Below are 25689 nucleotides of genomic sequence, written 5' to 3' on the forward strand. Positions count from 1 at the left end.
GCTTCAGAACACTGGTCCTGATCTGCTCTTCAAGCCTTGTGGCATTCCCTTCTTGCACTGATTTGACTGTAGTTATGATCTAAGTGGTGTGGGGGAATCGGGGCATCTGATCCCTACTACCGGTAAGGCTGGACCATTTTCAGACAGTCAGGAAAGTTTTTTATTCATAACCTTTTGGCCACATACACGTGAGGAAGCTGGTATTCTGGATTCCCCCCACCCAAGAGCCATTCATGGGACATACTGAAAGGCTGAACTAATGCATGTATCTTCTGTCTGAGGCCTTTTGAGTCTTTGACCTACTGGAAGTTTTACTGTTTTTCCTACTTCATGTCTTAATATTGTTTTTCACTGACTCCTTACATGGTGGGGTTTGGAAAAAACCTCTGGGGATCTGAGGTGTCCCTGCCCATGGCAGGGGAGTTGGAACTAGATGATTCTTGAGGTCCCTTCCAACCCTAACAACTCTATGATTATATGATCCATTCCCACTCCCTTCTAAAGCAGTGGCACCCACAGCAGCTTGCCTGGGATCACAATGGCCAGGAGGGGTTGGAATCTCTCCAGAGGAGACTCTGCAACCTGATTAGGCAACCTGCTCCAGGACTCTGGCAGCCTCACAGCAAAGTTTTTCCTTTCAAAGCCATTGAGCTGAACAACCATTTAATAAAGAAACAATAAATTATCCCGTCCTTAAGGTAAAGACATATACAAGATTGTGCTTAGGAGACTTTTCTTCAGAACACTGTCAACCTAGTAGTCAAATAGGAAGTAAAATGTGGTTCAAGGAATAGAAAAATTGGAATGTTTATGAAAGCAATAAAGGTATTTCAGATTAATTGTATGCAACTGATACTGTCTAAAGTCTGCAGAGCTCCTGGAAACAGAGAGGTCCATTTAGCCTCTCCAGTTCCACTATGAAGTGACACATAAGTTACCTCTGGTCTTTGCCTTCCTCTGGTCCTAATAGTGGAAAAGGAGAGTAATAATTCCTGCTGCTGTTTGTATGTTCACACAGTGTGGGTGGGTGGAAAGAAGCTCAAGATGGGCTGAGGGCTGTCCAGAGTGCTGTGTCCTGATGTGTATTCTCTTGATTTCAGGCAAAAGTAAAGAAGCAGAGATCAAGAGGATAAATAAAGAACTAGCAAATATTCGGTCAAAATTTAAAGGTAAGTGATTTGATCATACTAAGCAGTTCATATTTCCTTGTATGATGTTCTTTTTTGGGCTTTTGCATGCTTAGACTTCATTTTGTCAACTGCTGATGCAAGCAAAGTGCTTGAACAAGCTTTTAGAATAACTGTTGAAACAGAATTTCTTGACAGTCCTGTAATTCTTAGCCAAAACGAAACCAGACTCCCCCCTGTATCAAAGGACTAAGCTATATTGTTCACAAAATTTTTCTGCTGCTTTGCCTCCTAACTGTTTCCAGCCTGTCTTCTTCAGAAGACCCTGAACTAGTTTGGGGAAACATGGGTGGATGTAATTATTTCCAGTAAAACAATCCTTCCCTCCTCTTCCCCCTCCACCCATGGCCCCTTTAAGGAAGTAAGGGTTAGGCTGTCTTCTAGCAGTACTGAGATAAAAATGTGTGGTGGTTGAAGCCGTATATGTTGACCACTCCCATAAGTGGCAGCAATACAAACTACTTGTATGAAACAAAGGATATGCAGTGACTAATTCCATCCAGAAGTCAGCAGTTCACTTTTATCAACACATGGTAAAACTCGTGCTGGATCTGTATTCCACTGGTGTACGTGTCTTTGAATTTTAAAACCTGAGGGACAATTAAGATGCTTTTGAGTGGAGTTCTACTGCTAGTGGCTGTGGCAAACCTGTTTAAATTGATATGGGGCTATGTGTGTGGTTGATAAGGTGATGCAGCCTGGAAGCATCTATGTGGCTTTGGAATTTGCTGCATGTAGATTAAACCTGTTTAAGTATCTATCCTGACTTGACAAATGTATCTGTTTGGAGTACTCGGTGCATTAAGAAAGCCTGAAATGACATTCCTGAACTTCATAGGGGTCTGTTGCTACTCTTTAAGTGAAAGGTCTCCTAAAGGCATATGAAGACTTGCAAAAACTTGTGTGGCCAACAGCTTGGAAGAGAAAAGTTGACCACAGTGCAAGACTCTCAGAAAAGTTAAGAAATTAGTCTAAATTAAAAGCCATTGCATGCCTCTGTGCTAACATTTTCTCTTCAGAAATTTCAGCATACTTTATCAAAATTGGCAACTTCAGCCTTAAGGCAACTGTGGAAATTTAATGGCTGTTTTTTTTTTTTTTTAGGGTAACTTGAAAAAGGAACTTTCATTCAGTTGGCTCCCTGTGCTGCTGTCACGTTTTTTTCAGTTCCTTTTCATTGCAAAGCTTCCATTGAACACTGATGTTGGTTTGATGGTTTTTTGGTTTTTTTTTTGTTTTTTTTTTTTCCTCCAAACTAACAGGCTTTGCATAATGTGTTCTACAGTCTGTTCTCCATCACCCAACCAAAGTCTAAAACCTGTGCCTGTTTTCCAGACAAGGACAAATACATGTAGTTGATGGGCAAACTGTAATTAGTTTGCAAAAACCTAATCAATTCTTCACTAATGAAACTGGAAGAAGGTCTGAAAACTTGCAAAGTCTTAAAGTTATTGAAGCTCTTGTAGGAGCTTCTGTCAAGAAAAGAGGTTCTGTCAGACCTGCCTCCTCACTGCTAGAGATAAGCATGCAGTTGTGAAAGAATGCAATGAAGAGCTGCAGAAAAGTTCATAATGATTAATGCTGTTGAAGTACTGAGTTGCAGGGATGTTGTAGTCCAGTTCTTGCTGTTTGGCTGTGGTCAAGTCCTGTTAAGTAATTATCTGTAGACAGGAGCAGCAGTTAGTAACACTCCTGAGCTTACTATAGTGCTCAGTTCCTTCTGGTGTCCAGTCACAAGGGGTAACTGGTATAAACTTGAACATAAAAAGTTCCATCTAAACATCAGGAGGAACTTCTTTAAGGGTGATGGAGCCCTGGAACAGGCTGGACTGAGGTGATGGAGTCCCCATCTCTGGAGACATTCAAAACCCACCTGGATATGTTCCTGTGTGACCTTCATTAGGTGAACCTGCCTTGGCAGGGGGGTTGGACTTGATGTCTAGAGGTCACTTCCAACTCCTACTATTCTGTGATTCCTTAGATTTGCACCTCAGGTGAAAGGCTTTAATCCAGCTGAAATGGGGAAGCTAGATTCAAACCTTTGTTCCAAATGAAAGCTAAGCATTCTGAAAAAAAGGATGGCATGTATGTCTTGAGTAACACAAGTTTAACTCCATTTGGGTCTTCCTGCACCCACTAACTTGTTAACTTGTGAGTGTGAAGGAAACAAATCTGTAATTGTTTATGTATCAAAGCAATCAACACAGCCTTTAAGGCTAATAAGAATTATGTCTTCCTGGTATAGTGCAATAAATCCTGTGTGGGAATTGCAGAATGAGCACTGATGCACAATTTAGTATTTTGTCAGCCATCCTGAGTCCTGGCCAATGGGCCATTTGGGAGCTGTGTTGTATCACTGAGCAATCATGGGTTAAAGAGCTGCCGGTAGCACAGTTCATAGAAAATGATTCTGTTCCTTGGTTTTGCAAGGTACATCAAGTCTGGAGAACAATAATAGTTGAAACTACATGCATGGTAAATTCCTCTTGTAAGATAATTTTGTGTGCTCCCAGCCCAGAGCCAGCTGTGTCATGAGCTGATCCCCAGCAGTGTGGGTAGTGGGGGCAGGGAGGGGATACTGCCCCTCTGCTGAGCTCTCCTGAGACCCCATCTGCAGTGCTGGGGCCAGCTCTGGAGTCCTCAGCACAGACAGGGACCTGTTGGAGCAGGACCAAAGGAGGCCACAGCAATGATGGGAGGGCTGGAAGCCCTCTGCTGTGAGGCCAGGCTGAGAGAATTGGGCTTGGTCAGCCTGGAGAGGAGAAGGCTCTGGGGAGACTTTAGAGCAGCATTCCATTATTTGAAATGGGCTACAGGAGAGCTGGATAGGGGCTTTGTACAAAGGCATGGAGTGACAGGACAAGGGGTGATGGCTTCAAACTGGAAGAAGATGGGTTTAGGTTAGGAAGAAATTCTTCCCCATGAGGGTGATGCTGGACCAGGTCGCCCAGGGAAGTTGTGGAGGCTTCAAGCCTGGAAGTGTTTAATGAGGCCTTGAGCAACTAGTTTGTCTAGTGGGATGTGTCCCTGCCCATGGTAGGGAGTTGTAACTGGATGATCTTTTAAGGTCCCTTTCAACCCAAACCATGCTATGATGCTACAGTTCTCTGGTTAATTCTGATGTGGGGGAGAAACCATCATAGGAGCCTTTGGTTGTGTAGAGCCATGAATCAGGCAGTGATGAGAGTGTAGAGGTGCTTTCAGCAAAGCCTGTGCCTTTGGGTAGCATCCTTTAAAGCACAGTTTAAATAGTTTGAATAAATGACAGTGTGCTCCTTCAGTAGTAGCTTATGTAAAAGATAACAAAACCTTCCCATAAACTCATCTTCATTATGGCTACTTCATTACTGAATTTATATGGATTTTAGGTGAAAAAGTCTTGCTTAACTGAAGACAATTTGATGTAGCGTGGATGAAAACTAGACATAAAAGCCACAATTGGGAAGAAGCTGAGTTTGGACAGCTTGTTGTGTAACTGCTTGAGGCCTTGAGTGTGAGGAGGCGATTGCTGTGTATCTTTTTGCTGCAGAAGTTCTGCGTGGGCTTTGAGCTGCATGGCTCTTCTTGCAGAGCTGGATAAAAATAAACAGACCTTCATGATGTGTTTTAGTCTTGGGTTAAGTGGCGATTGAGTTTAACTTGGTTTCTTTTTATGGAGCACTGACTTTTAAAACTGTTTTTAGATAGTTTGGGTTATGACAAATATGTGACTTTCACTTAAGATGGAGTCCCTTGCTCAATAATGATAGGGAATACTGGTGCCTTGGCTGAAGATGCAGCTCTTGAACTAGCAGTGCTGCTGTGACCAGGGAAAGGTCTGACTGTAAAAGGTAAGGCTGACAGTAGTGTCTCCTGATACAGGTTACTGCTTGGGGCCAGTGTAAGGACTGATAGACCACAAGTATCCTTTGCTTCCTCTGGATCTTTACGCTCTTCAGCATACTCTGTTGCAGTATGTAGACTCCCACCCCTGTAACTTGCACCATGTATTCCTACAGTCAGTGACAGAAGGCATGTATTTCTATTTTGTTCTATCGTGCAAGTAGCTGGCAAGGCTGTTGCCTGCCATATGTTTGGGTAGCCTTCTGTTTAAAATACCCTTCTACATAACAGGCTGGAATGAGGCTGCACATCTCTGGGTAAAAAAAAAAAAAAACATACTTTTCTTGAACTGGTGGAATATCCTTTGGGTGCATTTTGGCATAATGTGGCTTTGGGCTCTGATCTGGCCTCTGTGCTCAGAAGGAATGTTTGTACTTAACGGTGACTTTTTCTCTTGTTCCAGCATGAGGAAGCCTCATTGCTGAGGTCGCTGTGTCCTTGACTGTTGCTTTAAATGCTTCTGCATTAACTGAGATAAGATGTAGTAGAGAGAAACTACACTGGCATGATAAAGCAGAAGTAGTAGGAGTTAACTGAAAATGGAGAAATATTATTTCTTTTGTGTGTTCAGACTATAAGCTGATTTTGCTCCTGTGCTTGAGCCAAACTAGAATTCTGGCTGTCAGAGTAGTAATTTCTTTTAAATGAGTGAAAAAACTAATGTAGAAATCAGGTTTATTAGTTTGTGTCATTTTGATCTCTTGGAGCAGAATCCATGCACTAATGAAACTGGCCACAAATCTGTCAGCTATTTCTACAGCCAAAAGAGCTTTTGTTCTGTGCTCAGTTCAGGCTTGTTTTTTCTCCAGATCTGATGTTAGATTTTAGTTTTATTTCACTTGCTTAATGGCGTTTGTTACAGGAGTGGCTGCTAGATGCTGCACATGCTATCGTGTCTTACTTTTGGCTTGTGCAGAAGTGCCCCAATGTCAGTTGATAATCCCTGCTGCTTCTTTTAACTTCAGCTCCTTTGTTTTCCTATATTCAAGCAAGGCTTCTCTATTATCCCAAACTACACAGTAACCCTTTGCAGGAAGTTCAAGATAAGCCTCTAAATACCTGTTTTAAACAGAAGTTGTGTAGCAGTAAATTACTTTCCTGGGAGACTGTGAAAGCATAGTCTTTATATTTAAGATGGACCTGGCTAGTCACACTGTCTTCTGATCACCTCAGAGATGGATGAAGGCAATCAGACAATAAAACAATACAATGCTGTCAGGGTTCCTCACCCTCTACCCCACCAGAGTGAACTGCTGGCTTGTCTCCTCTAGCTGGTTGTAGGCTCTGAGCACAGTGCTCAGCCTGGTTTTTCTAGATGTATTGAGTTAGATTCAAAAGCAGGTGCTGTTTCTTAACTCCTAGTCCAAATTAGAGACAAAGTGCTGCCTGGGAGCTGAAGCATCTCCTAATGCATTTGTGCCTTGCTGCTTCCTTTTTTGGAAGGTGTGTGAAAGAGAACAGTGAGCAGTGAAACCCAAAACTTCCCTGTTGAAATGCTTGAGAGGTGATGCACACAAGTGTGAAAGTAATAATTCTTATTGCTAGTGGTATTTGCTGATCAGCTGCTAGTGATTTCTTTCTGAGGAAAATGACTGAAACTCTCCAGGAAAAGCAAGCAGCCTTTGCAATGCCACTGTGCTCAAAACTGCTGACGGCTGTTCTGAACCCTTCCTGTTTCAGCTGACTTGATTTGCAGGACTTGCAAACATTCCCAAAAGCCTTTAAAAATGAGCTGAGTTGAAAGAAATGGTTGTGTATTGCAGCAAAGATACCAGAACACGTGAAATTTCCTTCTGCTCTTGCTGGGATGTTTGCTCCAGGCAGGGGGAAGCTGTGCTATTTTAGCACATACTCAAGCAAAGAGACTATGTTTAAAATAGAACCTTTATGAGTCTTTAAAAGTGCTACACAGGAGGGAGAGGAGTTGAGTAGTAGAACTTGCAATTGCAATAATCTGAATCAGAGATTCTTCAGAACACAGCTGGAATTAGACAGCTGCAGTCAGACCTTTGGAAATTGCTCAGCTAATTAAAATTTAAATAAAGACAATGATATTCTGTTATTGCTGGGAATCAGGAGGGCTTTAAAGAGTTCTCATAACTGTTTGGCTGAGTTTTAAAGCTCACCTTGTAGTGAGACCCTTCATACTGCCTTCAGTTCTGCATATAGGGGTCAGAAGCTTTTGAAAGCAGTCAGCAAACTTGTTTTTTTTTTCTTGAAACATTTTTTTTCTTAAGTACTGATTTTACAACATTGTTCTTTGATAGCACACAGTGGGAGAAGCCATTATCAGCTCCCTCTTATCAGGATGGCAATATATTTTGAGTTTGTTTGCATGGCATACCTTCCATCAAAAATACTTTAAATACCCCAAAGGTGAGGATCTTGCTAATCTGAGGTCTTAAAATTCTGGTATCTTGGAAAGATACAATGCTTGAAATAGTTGAGTCCTAAACCTGGAAAAAAAAGGAATTGCCAAACCATGACATACATTTAGTGGAAGGTAATGAGGTTCAGAGTGTACAGACAGTAATCTGCTTATGTTCTTCATTAAGCTATTGGGTTACAGTGTTCTTTACTCCCTCTTCCCTTCTGAGCTCACAAGGCCAGAGTTACTTGAGAGAACAGGGTTTGTGCTTGTGACTATTGCTGATGGATTATACACTAGCAGTCTGCTGCAGTTCAATCTCTTGGAAGACTGCTTGGGATTTTTTCACTTGTGGTGAAGTTCCTGAGAAAACTGCTTTCTGATGCCGTTTGGTGTATCTGTGTCTCTGCAAGAAGCAACTAATGATATTGATGCTATTAAATACTACAGCAAGTCATCAGTTACATAGAGCTCAGCCGTGAGAGGAAATGGCTAAAATATATTCATCCTTCTTAGTGTCCCCTTCTGTGAACCATATTTGTGTCTACTGGTGGGCTCCAGCATCACCTGCTCAGTCACCTGGGACCTACTGCCTTGTCACGACATGCTGTTGTTCTTATTACTAAGCAGTACAGAGTCTCCCTGGTTTAGCCTCTGATTCTTTGCCTTCTAGATCTCATACAGGAGACTAACTGAAAATCAAATCTTAAAAGCTTGTAGAAACTTTTCTTGAGGAGCTGAAAAATGTTTAAAAACGAAAGCTATCACTCTGACTACCTCTGTGTGTCATTCGTTGTTTTTTTTCCTTGCCTTTCTTAAAGTTTTGATTTGCATCTCCATATCATGATGGGATGGGAGAAAGCTTTTGCTCTAGTACTTTTTATATTAGGATAATAGTATAACAGGAAGTATTTATTTCCCCTGTTAAAAATACAGAAGACTTTATTCCTTTGCTGCTCAAATCACAGTTTGAAGGCCACAGCAGGCAGACGCAGCAGAATATCTGCTTTTTATTCTCTGCCCATACAGCTTCCAAAGGAGGAGGGGTGGAAGGAGAAAACCCCAAACCCCAGAAAACCTTTATCCCCTCCCAGTTTGGATGTTTGACTGTGATTCCTTTTAATGTTAGTTCAGAAGTCTAATAAAGCAAGCTGCCCTGGATTCATTTGCTGACTCGGTAGGAAAATAGCCTTATGGCAGCAAACTGTAAATGTGACTGGAGGAAAACATGTCTTTGGGCAGCTTTCTGCAGAGCTGGCTGATGTCAGAGCAGGATTTCTTAGTCATGAGTACCTTCAGTGGTGCTGCTTCATGTATCTTAAGTAAAATGTGACAAAGCTGAAGGCAGGTTTTCTTTGTGCAGTATAAAAATAACTGTAAAGCTTCTTTTTGTTGACAAGTGATGTGCTGTCTGTGCCAGTTAAAAAATAAAAATAATACAAGGTCAGCGAATCTCTGAAGACTCAGATTTGAAGAGTATCTTTGACAATATTAAAATAGCAGTTGTGTGCTTAAACTTATTTCCTCGGTTAAAATGAAACTTAAAGACATTTCTAGGGTCAAAACTGGAAGGCAAACCCCCAAAATGCATAGTTGCAGCTTGTAGACATAACCTTTTATCATGGTCTACCTCAGTGTCCCTATGTGTTTTCTCTTGGTTCACCAACATTGCATGGCTTCACACATTGCTAGTGTTCATTCCCTCACTAAGTTTATAGTGGTAAGGTTTCTGTTGTTTTTATACAGTGAATGTAGTGTGAGAGCACAAATCCAGGCAGGGCAGAGAATGGATAGAGAGCAGTGCTGAGGAGAAGGTCTCAGGGCTCCTGGATGATGAGAAGCTCAATATGAGCTGGCAACCTGCACTTGCAGCCCAGAAACCAAGTGTCCTGGGTTACATCAAAGTGTGGTCATTGGGTCAACGTAGGGGATGCTGTCACTCTGCTCTGGTGGGACTGCCCTTGCACTGCTGGGTCTAGCTCTGTAGCCCTCAACACGAAAACTTGAAGCAGGTCCAGAGTAGGCCATGAAGATGATCAGAGAGCTGGAGCACCTCTCCTATGAGGACAGGCTGAGAGAGCTAGGATTGTTCAGCCTGGAGAAGAGGAGGCTCACAGGAGACCTTAGAGCAGCTTTCCAGTACTTGAAGTGGTCTACAGGAGAGCTGTGGAGGGACTTTTGACAAGGTCATGGAGAGAAAGAAGTGATAATGGCTTCAAAATGGAAGAAGCTGGATTTAGGCTAGACATTAGAGAGGTATTCTTTCCCATGAAGGGGATAGTAAGGCACTGGAACTAGTTTCCCAGAGAAGTTAAAGAGGCTTCAAGCCTTGGAAGTATCTAAAGCCAGGTTGCCTGAGGCATTGAGCAGCCTGGTTTAGTAAGAGGTTGTCCCTGCTCATGTCCCTTGGAGCTAGATGATCTTTGAGGTCCCTTGCAACCCAAACCAATGTATGATTCTTTCATCTTTGGGAGCTGTAGATGGATGTAGCATGGAAAATGTCACCTGCTTCTGCACCAGTGGATGGAAAGCATGGAGAAACTTCCATACTATTAGGGTTCTTTATTGTATATTTAGATGCTGCTTATGTGAATCTGAAGTTTAGAATAAAAATACAGCTTGGGGCATTTTTGGCAAGGTGTTACATTGGCAAGGGCAATGATTTGGGGTTACCCTTATTGAAGCTTTACTGCATGCAGTATTCTTCTGGCTGAAGTGACTCATCAGTAGGGCATACACACTGATCTGACAGACTGGTTGTTTTGGGCCTAGAAAGCAGAGGCTGTGGATCTTACAGAGCCTTTTAGACAACATTTTGCTGCTGTCACTGAGCTCTCCAGCATTCAGGCTTGCCTGATTTAATGGATACTCCTTTATCTCCTGATTTGGGGCAGGGAGAGAATGTTCTGCAAACAGTGTATGTTCCTATATAGCCCCTCAGGAAAAGACATGGTCTACCTGATCAGCTGCAAGCTCAGTGCTGGTCCACGTAGCTTTTTCAAGCTTCTGAAACAGCAATGCTGCAGCATAAGGGCGTATCATTTAGGGTGTAGTTTTCTTCTCCAGCTGAAACACTTGTGAGTGCTTTCATTTGACAAACACTTCAAAGCTGTCATGTCAATCTCATTTTCTGTGGGTTTTTTCAAGGCTTCAGGATGTATCTCTTATCATTCCACCTTTCTAAAAAGGCTTGCTGGATTTATTGCTCACTGTGGTGCATTTAGGAAGTGTTAAGAGCTTTTACTGTGATCAAGGTTTGATAACTGGTTTAACAAGATGTGTACAGAAGACACAGACTTACAGAATCATTTTGGTTGGAAAATACCTTTGAGATAATTAAGTCAAATCGCTGCTACGTCACTAAAGCTTGTCCTTCAGCACCACATCTACACAGCTTTTCAATCCCTTCAGAGATAGGGACTTCTCATAGCTTCTCTTAAGAGAAATAGGAAAATCTCAAGTATATACCTACTGCCTGTTAGCAAGAAAATACTTGGAGGACCTCAGATAATGTGCGAAGTAGAGGACATTTCATGACTGTCCTTTAGCATATAGATAAAGGTAAGTGGAATTAACACTAAAATCTTCACCTTTGTGTGTTTGTTCTCCCCTTCTTCCCCCTTTGAAATTGCATATTTGGATAAGTATTTAAAACAAGTATCACGTGAATGTCCTGATTCAGTGACAACTCAGCTTTTTGAGTTACACGTTTTTCTGTCTTGGACTATTAGGAAGAGCTACAAGCTATCTGGTGTTCTGTGACTGGGAATAAGTTTTTTAAAACCCATGAGCTGTTTGGTTGTCTTGATATCAGTTGATAATGGTTTGTGCTAACTTTCATGTGTTGAACACAATTATGTAAAGTCTTCTAGTCTTAAGTCAGAAGTGATCTATTTAGTATTTTTCTCACTGTAGAGTAAATAAAAGCTGGAATAATACACTTAATTTGTGAAATTCAAGTACAGCAGTAGCTGAACCCTCAGTTTGTCCCTTTCCTGTAGGGTGACACACGGTGAATCAAATGTTAGTTGCTAGGTAGGTCTTGTTACTAGAAGATGTGAAGAGGCTCCACAGTGGAACTAGACAGAGGAACAATATCAGCTTAATTGTTCTTTGTTTTCTTGCTTTCCAGGTGACAAGGCCCTTGATGGTTACAGTAAGAAAAAATATGTCTGCAAGCTGCTTTTCATCTTTCTCCTGGGGCATGACATTGACTTTGGTCACATGGAAGCTGTAAACCTGCTCAGTTCCAATAGATACACAGAAAAACAAATTGTGAGTAACTCAGTCTCTGTAGAAGACAAGCTGTTCTGTCTCATCCTGCCTCAGCTCCATTGTCTGTAAAAGACTTGGCTTTGTTTCACCCCACCCAACATCTTAAAGCTTTATTTGGGGTCTAGCAGCAGTCAATTCTGCAATTTAAACACCTTTGTGCACAGGAGACTCTTGTCCTAATTGTGAAAGGTACAGCATGCACTCTGGGTTTAAAAAAAAAATATTACTACTTTTGCTAAATTGCCTTGAGTCTTGCACTGAAAGGTAGGTAAGCTTTTTATGTTCACAGTATCTCTCCAAATCTTCCTAGGCAAGTTTGTATTATCAGGTACACACAGCTTATTAGCATCTGATAATAAACCAAATTATTGTTCAGTTTTGGGGCCCTTACTACAAGAAAGACATTGAGGTACTGGAGTGTGTTCAGAGAAGGACAGTGAAGTGGGTGAAGGGTCTGGAGAGCAAGCCCTATGAGGAACAGCTGAGGGAGCTGGGATTGTTTAGCCTGGAGAAAGGTGGCTGAGGGGAGACCTCATTGCTCTCTACACCTTGCTGAAAGGAGGTTGGAGCCGGGGGGGAGTTGCTTTCTTCTTCCAAGGACCAAGAGATAGGGTGAGAGGAAGTGGCCTGAAGTTGCACCAGGGGAGGTTACATGAGAAGAAACGTCTTCACTGAAAGAGTTCTTAAACAGTGGAAAAGTCTCCCCAGGGAGGTGATGGAATCCACATTCCTGGAGGGATTAAAATAGCAGCAGAGATGTGGTACTGAGGGCCATGGTTTAGCACCAACCTTGGTAGAGTTAGAGAATGGTTGGACTGGATGATCTTTCCCAACCAAAATGATTCTGTGATCTAAAATGGCCTTTTGAATGTATGCTGCAATGGACTGATGAAACAAACTGATAAATTAGGGTAACACTAAAATTACTCATTTTTAAATTCATTTAATCCTTTTGGCCTTCACTCTAAGTATTTCTACCCATGTGTTTGCTATTGAAGGAACACTTTATCTCAAAGAATTACTTGGGGCAATAACAGAAAACAAAAGTCAGCTAAAATCAACCTTCACTTTGCTGCTTCTGCATCCCAGGGCTATCTCTTCATCTCCGTCCTGGTGAACTCCAACAGTGAGCTGATTCGTTTGATCAACAATGCCATCAAGAACGACCTGGCCAGCCGCAACCCCACCTTCATGGGCCTGGCTCTGCACTGCATCGCCAACGTGGGCAGCCGGGAGATGGCCGAAGCCTTCGCTGGAGAGATCCCCAAAATACTTGTGGCTGGGTAGGTATGACTCTGCCTCCTCCACCTGCAGCACCAATAGCATCCATGCTTGGAGCTCTGCAGCCCTGGGCTTGCAGTACAAACTGAGTTTCCAGTAACTGCAGATACTTTGTGCTTGAGCATGGATTTGGTTTTGCAAGTGCACAAGCACAGCATGGAAATTAAGACCGTGCCAGTATCTTGAGCTTTGTTCTGTATAAATGTGTGGCAGTAAACACCCCTGAAATGTTTCACTTTTCTTACCTTTCCTGATGAAGAAATATATGAACCCAAAGAGATGCTTATACTATGAACTTTGTTACAAACTGAAATCTTTATTTAAATGTGCCAGGGTGTGAGCTTGGGTTGAAACAACCCCCTGCAATGCTCTAGGCTTGGGGAAGAGCGGCTGGAAACTACCCAGGAGAGAAAGACCTGGGAGTGCTGGTTGACAGCTGGTTGAGCAAGAGCCAGCATGTGGCCAGGAAGGCCAACAGCATCCTGGCTTCCATCTGCTATAGTGTGATCAGCAGGACTAGGATTGTCCCTCTGTACTTGGCACTGGTGAGGCTGCACCTGAAATACCATGTTCAGTTTTGGGGTCCTCACTTCAAGAAGGATATTTAGGTGCTTAAGCATGTCCAAAGAAGGGCAACGAAACTGATGAAGGGTCGGAAGAATAGGTCTGGTGAGGAACAGCTGAGGGAACTTGTATTGTTCAGCCTGCAGAAAAGGAGGCTAAGGAGAGACCGCCTTGCTGTCTATAGCTCTCTGAGAGGAGTCTGGAGCCAGGTGGGGATTGGCCTCTTCTTCCAAGGAACAAGAAATAGGACAAGAGGAAATGGTCTCAAGTCACACCAGAGGAGGTTTAGGTTGGATATGAGAAGAAACTTCTTGATTGAAAGGCTTATCAGAATGGAACAGGCTCCTTTGGGAGGTGGTTGAATCCCCATCCCTGGAGGTATTGGAAAAAAAAGGTGTGGTGCTGAGGGAGATGGCTTAGCAGCAGAGTTTGTAGAATCATCTAGGCTGGAAAGGACCTCCAAAATGAAGTCCTCCAGCCATTTTGCCCACTCCAAGTCTGTCACTGCACCATGTCCCCAAGCATCAGATCTCTATGGCTTTTAAACATGCTCCCTGAGCAGCCCAAAATAGTTGGTAGGGTTAGGTACTGGTTAGACTCGATCTTAAAGGACTTTTCCAACCAAAACAATTCTGTGACTCTGTGCTAAATGGTCCTGACTTCATAAGGAATGTGAGAATATTCTGTTGTGTGAGCTTCCTTGCCTCATCTGCTAGCCAGGTCAACAGCAATCCCTGTAAATGGCCAGCAGTCAGTGCCAGCTTTCTGCCTTTCCCTTTGGTTGGCTACAAGTCTCTAAACGCTCTTGGCAAGTGGCTGCAACTGTAGTTGAGTAAATCCAAACCAAAACTTGTGGTTGCAGGGCTAATTTATTTCAGAACTTGGTGTCCAATTGCAAAGAGTGCATTTACACTCTTAGGGCTATGAAATGTTTTGGAATATGCATGGATCTTGTTTTATAACAAACTATTGTCTTCCTTTAAAGTGTTATGTTGTGCAAGAACTGTTTCAAGACTCTAAATGTCAAGCTCTGCAGCTTGCCAATGTTGCTTACGCAACAGCAATTGTGACTGTCTGTTATGTGCACTGTCTGAGTTGGCAGCAAGAGAAAGGCTAAAACATGGTATGTAGTTGTAGCAGAAGTCTCAGGAAGCACTTAGGAACTCTGGAAATGGTTTCTCTAATGCCATGCTTGAGCACTGTCACTGTTCTGCAGAGCTGAAAATGTAGTGTGGGCCAGAAAGCAGCTAGAACCTGATGCTTAGCATAGGCCTGGTCTGGTGGAAGAAATGGGGGAGAATCTCTCATTGTTTCACCTTTCTTAGATGTGGAATTCCCCATGTGAGGGATCACATCTAGAGATGGTGTATTCTGGGGGCCCTGTCAGACTTTTTGCTGTCCTATCCTGCACTGCCCTTCCCATGTGCAAGGAGAGTCAACACTGATGAGTCATGGGTTTTAGTAAGATAACCTTAAAAAGCAATTTGGAGTCATTAATCATAGAGCACAGCACCTTCAGTTCACACTCGTTTGACCTACGAGCTGTTTGTGTTCTGGGATCGGTCTTCAGAGCCTCACTCTTAAGAGAATGTGTCCTGTGCAAAGAAGGGCCTTGTTCCACTCACAAGAAGGGCATTAATATGATGAAGGAGATCCAGAGGAAGCCACAACAATGATATGAGGGCTGGAACACACCACCTCTGCTGTGAGGCCAGTCTGAAAGTGTTGAGTTAGTTCAGCCTGGAAAAGAAAAGGCTTCAGGGAGACCTGATGGCTTTTCAGTGCTTAAAGATCAGAAAGTTTGGGACAGACTTTTGAGCAGAGCCTTTAGTGACAGGACAAGGAGGAAGTGGGTAGGGAGAGGAGGAGTAGATTTAGGGTTTATTGTTTTTGTGTTTTTAACTGAGGTACAATTTGGTCTCTTGGAAAACTGGTAGATTCACACAACTGCTGCTAGTGATGTGAAGATTTCGGGTTCTTATGGAACTTTCAGTACTGATGCTTTCTGGTTTTTAGCTTTGTGCAACATAGAAAATGCTTAATTGGCCACTTTTTGAAAGGGAGCTCACTGAACTGGAAGAGCAGCAGGCTGCTCCTAAAATAACCTTTTTCTGTGCCAGCAACACGGGTGGCAAGGTGAATGGAGCTGTGGGTTGCATGCTTGGTGATAGCTGGCTGCCTTGCCTGCTTGCTGTAGGTACTAGAGCTGCTGAGTAATGATTTGTAGCTGATATGCAGGACCTTTCAGGAGATAATGCAGTGTACCCTAACTGTATGACTTGAGTTGGTTTGGACAAGCTTGTTCTCATGGCTAGATGAGGTTGTGCTCATCTCATGATGAACTTTTCAGTTCTGATAAAATGTGAAATGCCACTCTAGGGTGTAGAGAATCTTTAGAGAGGCTACTAGACATAGGTAATAGTTGAAAATTTCACGGGTTAAACTTTCTGGACAATTACTGAGGTTGTTCATCCTGGAGAAGAAAAGGCACTGGGGAGACCTTAGAGCTGCCTTCTAATACCTGAAGGGAACCTACACAGGCTGGAGAGGAACTTTTCATAGAAAGTGTCTGGTGACAGGACAAGGGGGAGTGGTTTTAAGCTGAAGGAGAGTAGGATTAGACTGGATTTTAGGAAGACGCTCTTCAGTATGAGGATGGTGAGACACTGGAATGGGTTGCCGAAAGAGGTTGTGGATGCCTCCTTCCTTGAAGTGTTCAAGGCCAGGTTGGTTCAGGCCTTGAGCAGCCAAGTCTAATTGAGAGGTATCCCTGGCCATGGCAAGGAAGGTTGAGTAGATGATCTCTAAGGCCCCTTCCAACCTAAGCTGTTCTATGATTATAAAGATTCTAATGAAGAACAAATACTATAACCTGTGAAGAATTTAGTAAACTTGTGTTTCAGCTTCTGTTGAAAAGATGGCTGTGGATGCTGAGTCAGTGCAAAGACCAGCATAGTGCTGGCCTGCAGGTAGTGCTGTGACTTCAGCAGTGGTTTAAATCCCTGGTTTTGTCTTGCAGAGATACTATGGATAGTGTGAAGCAGAGTGCTGCCTTATGCTTGCTGCGTTTGTATAGAACTTCTCCTGACCTTGTCCCCATGGGAGACTGGACATCTAGAGTGGTGCATCTCCTCAATGACCAGCACTTGGTAAATCAGCTTCATTATGCTTCTGGGGCCTGTTCTAATGATTCCACCTCTGCTCTTAAAAATGCTATTAGCTTATTTCTCCTCCAGCCTTTCAAGCAACTGAGTTTCTTGAAACTTGGTTTTCTTCAGGCTTGGGAAAAGATGGAAGGAGTTATCCTGTTTTAGTTGCTTTATATGTTAGCCTTTATTAAAGTTTTGTTTATCTTTTCTTTGGCGATACAAGATAATATGCTCAAGTTCTTTTGCTCTGGCTCAAAATTAACCTTGTGCCATGTGACCTGAAGTTATCTTGCATAGATGTAAAACATAATTTTCCTAGGCCTTTGAAGATCAGACCTGCTCTAAAAATGCAAGACCTGATTTGTCAGTGCTTGGACTTCCTTGTGCTGTGGTGTCTGTGGTGTCATTCTTACCTTGCTGGTTCAGAAAAGCATATTCTAGATAAGAGACTTCTCCATCTAATTATATTATGGTAGTAGGGCCATTAAGACTTGTTTCAGTGGTTACAGGGGTGCTTTATTCTGCACTAATAGAAAAGGCTTCTTACACAAGCCCCTCTCCATGCTGGATTGTCAGAATTCTTTCTGGAATGGCCACCTGCACCCTATTCCTTCTCCTCATGTTTCTGTTGTAGTAAGACAGTTTGCATGCAGGCTTTATATTATCATAGCTCTCTGCATTTCTAGATACTATCCAAACACAAAATAAAGGTAATAAAAAATGTCATGAAATGCTCTGCAAGCATGGCAATATCACCTTGGTGAGGATTCTGTGTGCCTAGTCCATCGGCCAGCCAAATTAAGGGCTTTTGAACATAGGGCTTTGTCATGGAGATGAACTCAGTGTTGTTGTATATGAACATATACTTGTAGTAGAAGGTGTTGGTGGGCAGCATCTTAAGCTGTACAAAACTGAATGTTCTGGTTTTGTTTTTTCTAGGGTGTGGTTACTGCAGCTACGAGTCTGATTACCACTTTGGCACAGAAGAACCCAGAAGAGTTTAAAACTTCAGTCTCCTTGGCAGTGTCTAGATTAAGCAGAGTGAGTCCAATGATAACCCTGATAATACTTCACTGTTGCTTAATTTACTCTGCTTTCTAGGTCAGGTTAGCTTACTGTTACTTATTTGTTCAGCTTTCTAGGTCATGTTAGTTTAGTGTACCATTAAAAGTGAAGATGATTCAGTTTCACTCCATGCAGTTGCTTCAGCCAACTTCTAGCACGTTGCTTACCCAGGCAGAAAACTATTGGCTTGCCCAAACTTTAGTGCTGTGCTCCAAGCCTATGAAGCAAAAAGGTCTCTCTCTCTCTCTCTCTCTCTCTCTCTCTCTCTCTCTCTCTCTCTCTCTCTCTCTCTCTCTCTCTCTCTCTCTCTCTCTCTGTCTCTCTCTCTCTCTCTCTCTCTCTCTCTCTCTTCCCCCGCTGTCCAGCCAGGTCTCTATCTCCCCACCCCAACCCCTCTCTCCTCTGTTGTATTTGAAAGGATCCTCATGATGCAGCTGCATTTTTAATGCTCATTTTATGTAACATTAAAGAGTAGTTGGATCAACTACTGATTCTGCAAACTTCTGCACAGAACCCTCAAAAATACAGCCATAACTTTTATCTGAGGTTCTTACAAGATGGATCTTTTCCCTATTCCCTCTTTGGAACTGCTGCTAGGTTAACAGTCATGAGCATCTGATACTGTGTAAATGGGTGTAGGGTAGCTGACAGGAGTGAAGGGAAAATTCTGTAAGTTTTTGTTTTATGGAAGGTATACAAGAGACCGGAGGATACTGTTTTATACCAAGATTTTTGTGGTGGTATATCCAGAATTACTTTTTAGTTCAGAGAAATTAAATTTCTTTTCAAATGTGAAGATTTTAGCTAATATTTAAAAGCACAAGGAAGTGCTAAGGGAAGTACATAGCTGTTCTGTAATGGAGCAGCAAGAACTAGATTAGAATTTCTTTAGGCAAAGCTAGTGCCATGCTCATGCTTACCCTAGACTTAAACGGGGGAAAAGAGAGAGGGGTAATCCTGAAGCCTGATCTAACCCTTATCACATCTCACTGTGAAAGCTCTCTGTTCTTTGCTCTGGAGTATGAAGGTGTTAGTTATTTCTTTCTGCTGTAGTTGAGTCTGTCGTAGCATCTTGCACTTGAATTCCAAGTTCACCTGTCAGCAATTAATTATAACACTATATTTAGGTTTTCTGTTGGCTGAATCTAGGAATTGCTGAATTAAAGTCTAGCTTCTAGCTATACATTTTGGGGTTAGAAGATGGCCATCTTCACTCTTAAAAGCAAGCATACTTTCGGGGAGAGACTGTATCTGTAAAACTGAACTTCAGTTAAGAGGATCCTGATGGTGTAGTCCTAGTATGACAGCTTGCACCTAATTAATCTACTGAATTAAACATTGCTAGTGACATAGTTTTGTAAGCCTCTGTCAAAGGTGACCTACAAGGTTGCTCAGATCCTTTTCATGATTGCACACTACTTCACTACAATAGCTGATGTGCTGTCTGCTTAATTTTACAGATTGTAACTTCTGCATCAACAGATCTTCAGGACTACACATACTACTTTGTTCCTGCTCCTTGGTTGTCTGTGAAACTTCTGAGGCTGTTACAGTGCTACCCACCTCCAGGTAATGCACACATCTCAGCCGTGGCCCTCTCTCCTGTGCAGTAAGTTATCTTCAAAAAGCTGCTGTGGTGTTACCATAACTTGGAGTGCAAGCATGTTGTCTTAAGACAAGGGCACTGAAGTCTGCTCCTGAATGTTTCATGTTGTTAAATTAAATGCTGTGTAGCTCAGAGCAAAGTCTCAAACCACTGTGCCTCCTACAAACCAGTTGGAGCTGCTGTTTCAAACAAAGATGATCCAAGGGCTGAAGCACCTCTGCTATGAGGATAGGCTGAGGGAGCTGGAGTTGTTCAGCCTAGAGAAGAAAAGGCACTGGGGAAACCTTAGAGCTGCTTTCTTATACCTGAAGGGAGTCTAGAGGAAAGCTGGAGAGGGACTCTTCATAAGAGTCTCTAGCAACAGGACAAGGGGGAATGGTCTTTAGCTGACAGAGAGCAGGGTTAGTCTGCAGCTTAGGAAGAAGTTCTTCAGTATGAGTGGTGAGACTCTGAAAGAGGTTGCCTGGAGAGGTTGTGGCTGCCCCCTCTCTGGAGGTGTTCAAGGCCAGACTGGATGAGGCCTTGGGCAACCAAGTCTAGTTGAGAGGTGTCCCTTCCCATGGAGGGAGTGTTGGAGTAGTTGGTATCTAAAGTCCCTCCCAACCTAAGCCATTATATGATATTAAAGCCTTGAAATACAGCGCAGAGTATGTTTGACTTTTGCAGTCACCCAAATAGACCTGTGGCACAGAGTTCTTATGCCAGCTCTCTCCTGGGGGAGGGTGAACTGTGTTTGGTGTATCAGAATGCTTCAGTTTAGTCAGAACTAGCAAGGTGGAAGGCCTAAAGTAGGGATTAGGGTGTTGAGTAAAATGAAGTTGTCCAACGGCTTGTTCTTCTCCAGAAGACCCTGCGGTACGTGGCCGTCTGACAGAATGCCTGGAAACGATCCTGAACAAAGCCCAGGAGCCACCGAAGTCCAAGAAAGTGCAGCACTCAAACGCGAAGAACGCTGTGCTGTTCGAGGCCATCAGCTTAATCATACACCACGACAGGTGAGCTGGGAGAACGTGGCTCTGGTCAGGGTGTTCTAAGGGAAAAGCTGTGGCCTAGTCTGGGTTTGTACTGGAGGGGAGGGGAAGGGAGGAGAACGGAACATGAAGTTGCTTGCTAGACTGGAACACCAGCACAGTGATGGGATTGAGCAGTATTAATGCACTGTGTTGCTGTCAGTGTGGTTTTGTTTGTTTTCTTTTTTTTTTAATTGCTTTTTCTTGCTGCTTCTGTTTTGAGGGGTGTTTTGTGTTGACCCCACCACTCTAATCCAACAGAGGTGATTTGCTCACAGGATCTGAATTATCATGTCACCAGCAAGGCATTCTAGCAGACACTTTAATGCATTGAAAGAATTTTCCACTGCAGAAATAATGTATTCTGTGTTGGGTGTTCTCAAACCTGCTGCTTTTAACCCTTTCACTTTCTCTCCTCTCCTGTGCAGTGAGCCAAACCTCCTAGTCCGTGCCTGTAACCAGCTAGGTCAGTTCTTGCAGCACCGAGAAACTAATTTGCGTTACCTAGCACTGGAAAGCATGTGCACGCTTGCCAGCTCTGAGTTCTCACACGAGGCTGTGAAAACACACATAGAAACTGTTATCAATGCCCTGAAGGTAAATATTTGTGTGCAGTCTGTGGTGAGTCTTGTCTGTTCCCCTGCCTCAGTGCCCTCTGCCCCAAGGTCGCCCCCACCCCTCCTTAAGCTCATAACTCATTGGATCCCTAAGTATTTTTCTCAGAAGTCTTCTCAGAAGTTTTCTTGTAGTCCTGCAAAACTTTGCTGTGCTAGCAAAAACAGAGGCCAGCTTCAGTTGGTACAATGTAAGCCCAACAGTAAACCTGCAGGTAGCTAATTGCCTGTTGCACTGTGGTTGGACAATTTCAAATCAGTTATTAGTGCAGTTGTGACCAGTGGTGCCTGTGGAGACCACAGACTCACCATAGCTAGGGTAATCGTGGAGAATTCTGTACAAACTCCTCCATTCTCCCAGCACTTGCACAGCTTTGGATATGTAAACTACAGAAACAAACCCTAATTATTTGAATTTTGGAAATGTAATCTAAAAGCAGGAAGCTGAGTCTCCAGAGACATCTTTCTAGGTGACTGAAAGAGTAACGAGAGAAACTCATAGCTTGTGTGTGGAAGTGTATCTTAAGATCATTTTGCATCTGAAAGATGATGAAATTGTTTGCTTTAAAGTTGACTGTGGGTTGTACAGCCTGGAGAAGAGGAGGGTCTGGGGAGACCTAATATCAGCCTTCCAGTACCTGAAGGGGGCCTACAGGAAGGATGGAGAGAGACTGTTTTTAGAAAGGCCTGCAGTGTCAGGTCAAGGGGCAATGGCTTCAAACTAGAGAAGGGCAGATTTAGATTGGATATCAGGAAGAAGTTCTTTACTATGAAGATGGTGGAACACTGGAACAGGTTGCCCAGGGAGGTGGTTGAGGCCCCATCCCTGGAGATGCTCAACTTGACAAGGGTGATCTAGCCTGATCTAGTTGAGAATGTCCCTTCTGACTGTGGGGAGGTCAGACTAGATGACCTTTGGAGGTCCCTTCTGGCCTGAACCATTCTATGATTCTACAGTAACATTTTATCTCTTCAGTAAATTGCTTGTCCTTCTCCAAGACCTTCTGTGTGTGTCCTTTTGCAGACTGAAAGAGATGTAAGTGTGCGACAGAGAGCTGTGGATCTCCTGTATGCCATGTGTGACCGAAGCAATGCCCAGCAGATTGTGGCTGAAATGCTGAATTACTTGGAGACTGCTGATTATTCTATCAGAGAGGAAATTGTGAGTTGATATTAGTATTTCCTTAACTCTTTCATTGCTGGCTTTGGCACCATGTGCATCATTTATTGATTGAGATGCTGGGGAGATTCTTTTTCGTGGTTCAAAAAAAAAGCCAACCCCTCCCCCCTAATTTTGTAGTCTAATAGCAAAGAGCATTCTTCATTTAGGTTGAAGAAGGAAAGGAAGTTTGAAGAGTGTTCTTCATTTAGGTTGAAGAGGTTGGAGAGGGAAGAAAAAGCAAAACCTTGGAAACTAACAATTTTAAAAACTAATCTTGGCCTGCATATAGAAAGGGAAATGAATTTTACTAGTGCTTGTGCTCTAGAGCTAAGGGTTATATCCTACTCTGTGTAATAGCTTCAGAAATTAGTGTGATAAATGCTTATTTGTAGCTACAGCTTCAATATTGTGGATGCTGTGACAACATTCAGTCTGAGGATTTCCATGAACCAGTATCTAATAACCAACTGTGAGAGGTCTATCTATCTACTTTCTCCTAGCAGGAAAAAGCATAATAGTTAAAATAGTCACATAAGGACCTTCCTTACGTTATTTAGCTTAGTTGGGTGTAAAAGTTTCTTAATGAGAGAAGTTAACATGGAACACAGTGTTAGTTGATTTCCCTCTTGTACTGTCCTGTTCCTGCTGGCAATCTCTCCTGACTTGGCAGATAATGTGAATTTCATTCTATTAACTTGTTGCTCTTGAAAGAATAGGTCAATATAGATGCAGCTGATAACAAATGATATGGAGATCTCTTTATGTTGATTGTTTGCTTCAGGATCTAAAAATAAGAATCATTGTATGACCCCAAAAGGTCAGTTGTGTTTTGGTGACTCTGGTCTGCCTCTGCTAGCTTGAGTTACTGGGGTTTTGTCCAGAGCTTTTCAATTTCCTATGGGGTCCTGTGTGATAGTTTTGGACAGGTTTTCCAGGAGGTTGTGGTTGCCCCCTCCTTGGAGAGCTGTTTAAGGCCAGGCTGGACAGGGCCTTGGGCAACCTGGTCCAATGGAAGGTGTCGGTGCTCATGCTGGGGGGGTTGGAACTAAAAGATCTTTAAGGTCCCTTCCAACCCAACCATTTCATGAATTTATGGTGATTTTTGTAGGAAACAAAAAATACTCAGCCAGTTGCTCTTGATCACTTCAGCATGCAGCTGGAAAGCTTCAGATGCAAGCTCTTGGAATGCATTGTGGGGAAATCATCATGTGCCTGACAGCTGGTGTCTTCTGGCTCAGTGTCAGTGTTCATCTTTCACCTGAGCTGGGGGAGCAAGTGAGCAAGCTGCTGCATCAAACAGAGGCTTCTAGGCTGCAGTGGGCTATCACAGCTTACAGCAGAAGCTGATCAGCCTCCTTCTATTCTCTTGTGTGCATTCAGGTTCTGAAGGTTGCAATCCTAGCTGAGAAGTATGCTGTGGACTACACCTGGTATGTGGACACAATCCTGAACCTGATTCGCATCGCTGGTGACTATGTCAGTGAAGAAGTGTGGTACAGAGTCATTCAGATTGTCATCAACAGGGATGATGTGCAAGGCTATGCAGCAAAGACTGTTTTTGAGGTGAGAAGAATGGTGTTCAGTTCATTTTCCAACTGAGGCAGGAATTCAGTAAATAGCACACATCTGGAAGGTGTGCATGTGTGCTTCCCTGTGTTAGGGAGGAGTCAAAATACAGCCTGAGTATCTCAGCAAAACATTGCTAAAGCCTTCTGTGTAGCAAGCATCATAGATTGTTGTTATTTTTTTTTTTTCAGAGACTCAAGTTAATGAGAAGCTTTTCTGGCTTATTTAATGTACACCTGACACTGCTCTGGTTTTGGGTGGATTGTGCTGGGGGGTTTGTTTTGGAGGATAGTGTTGAGGGGACAGGCTGTGAATTGGGGCTGGTCAGCCTGGAGAGAAGGTGGCTCCAGGGAGACCTTGCAGCAGCTTTCCAGTATCTGAAGGAGGCTACAGGAGACCTGGGGGAGGGACTTTTGATGAGGGCTTGTAGTGACAAGGGCTTTTGACAAGGGCTTTGAGCTGGCAGAGAGGAGATTGAGACTGGAGACGAGCAAGAAGTTCTTGTCACAGAGGGTGGGGAGACCCTGAAACAGGTTGCCCAGGGACATCATGGATGCTCTCTGCCTGCAAGTGTGTTCAAAGCTAGGTTGGATGAGGCCTTGAGCAAGCTGGGCTGGTGGGAGGTGTCTGTGCCCATGGCAGTGGAGTTAGAACTAGATTATCTTTAAGGTCTCTTTCAACCCAACCCATTCTATGAATCTATGAATCGATGACTTAGTAAGGAAATTATCTGGAAAATTACTGAAATGCAGTGAAAATAGAAGCCTCTTACAGGGTGGCTTGCCTTTTTTTTTTTTTTTTTTTTCCACCCTGAGTTTTCTGCAAGTAGGAATTGAAAACACTCCAAATGATAGCTTGATGATCCTTCTGGAAGCATTCTTTCTGTTTGGGATCTGATAAAATTGGAATTTCAACTATTAAAGTTGGCTTTTCAACTATGAAGTGCCTGGCCTTGTTACTGATTTTGATTTTTTTTTTTTTTTTTTTTTCCTGAGGTTTCCCCTGTTTTCACTATTTTTCCTGCATGTTTAAGCTGGCTTTCAGAACTCATCCCTGCTATATGTTTCTTCATATTTAAAAAAAAAAAAAAAACAACAAAAAATTGTTTTTTGTTTGGACAACTTCAGCAGACTCTTGCAAGGTTTAAATTGAGTACGCTGATATCCTTTGACACCTCTAAAGGTGGAAGGGGAAATCTAAGCTGCAGTAATTGTCCTCCAAAGTCCGTGTTGCTGCTAGATGGATCTAAGGCTGCTCTTAAGCAAGTGATAATTACAGAGTTTGTTTTTGAAGTCCTACTACATATCATACTTTTTTCCTAAGTACTCTAATCTAGACCTCTTACAGACCAGTAAACTGGACATGGAATTGGAAGAAAAGCTTTTTGTCTTTATCCACTGCAGATTGACTCTTAATGTGTTCTTGCAGGCCCTTCAGGCTCCAGCATGCCATGAGAATCTTGTAAAAGTAGGTGGCTACATCTTGGGAGAATTTGGAAATCTGATAGCAGGTGATCCAAGATCAAGGTAAAACACTCTATGTGAAGAATCCAATGCCTGTTGAACACAGGCCACTTAACAAGTGATTCAGCTCTTGCTACTAATGCACTAAGAATTATCCTGTCTGCCAAAACTGAACGAATTCTTTTTCTTCCCATCTTTTAAGTCCCCTCATCCAGTTCAACTTGCTGCATTCCAAGTTCCATCTGTGCAGCGTTCCGACCAGAGCTCTGCTTCTGTCTACCTACATCAAGTTTGTGAACCTGTTCCCAGAAATCAAAACTACAATTCAAGATGTGCTGCGCAGTGACAGTCAGCTAAAGAATGCTGACGTTGAGCTGCAGCAGAGAGCTGTTGAGTATTTGAGGCTCAGTACTATTGCCAGTACTGATATCTTGGTAGGTATAAAGGTAGTTTGTTTTCTTATGTAGAACTCTAGCTGTGTCCTCTGTCAACAAATG

General features: G+C 42.9%; 1 protein-coding gene across 3 annotated transcripts in view; it reads left to right on the forward strand.

The window, feature by feature from the left end:
- The window catches only part of AP2A2 (adaptor related protein complex 2 subunit alpha 2), a 53963-nt gene that overhangs the window by 15793 nt on the left and 12481 nt on the right, over positions 1-25689 (forward strand). For 2 of the 3 annotated variants that reach the window (XM_054390626.1, XM_054390627.1), the window contains exons 2-13: positions 1101-1169; positions 11570-11712; positions 12802-12995; positions 16577-16706; positions 17646-17747; positions 19232-19340; positions 20222-20372; positions 20816-20984; positions 22026-22163; positions 23544-23726; positions 25158-25255; positions 25395-25626. In XM_054390626.1, the coding sequence (XP_054246601.1) occupies positions 1101-1169; positions 11570-11712; positions 12802-12995; positions 16577-16706; positions 17646-17747; positions 19232-19340; positions 20222-20372; positions 20816-20984; positions 22026-22163; positions 23544-23726; positions 25158-25255; positions 25395-25626 (1718 nt within the window). The remainder of the gene's footprint in view (positions 1-1100; positions 1170-11569; positions 11713-12801; positions 12996-16576; positions 16707-17645; positions 17748-19231; positions 19341-20221; positions 20373-20815; positions 20985-22025; positions 22164-23543; positions 23727-25157; positions 25256-25394; positions 25627-25689) is intronic. The other variant, XM_054390628.1, reaches the window with a different exon arrangement.

This window comes from Indicator indicator, chromosome 21 (assembly GCF_027791375.1).
Source record: "Indicator indicator isolate 239-I01 chromosome 21, UM_Iind_1.1, whole genome shotgun sequence".
Taxonomy (NCBI): Eukaryota; Metazoa; Chordata; class Aves; order Piciformes; family Indicatoridae; genus Indicator; species Indicator indicator.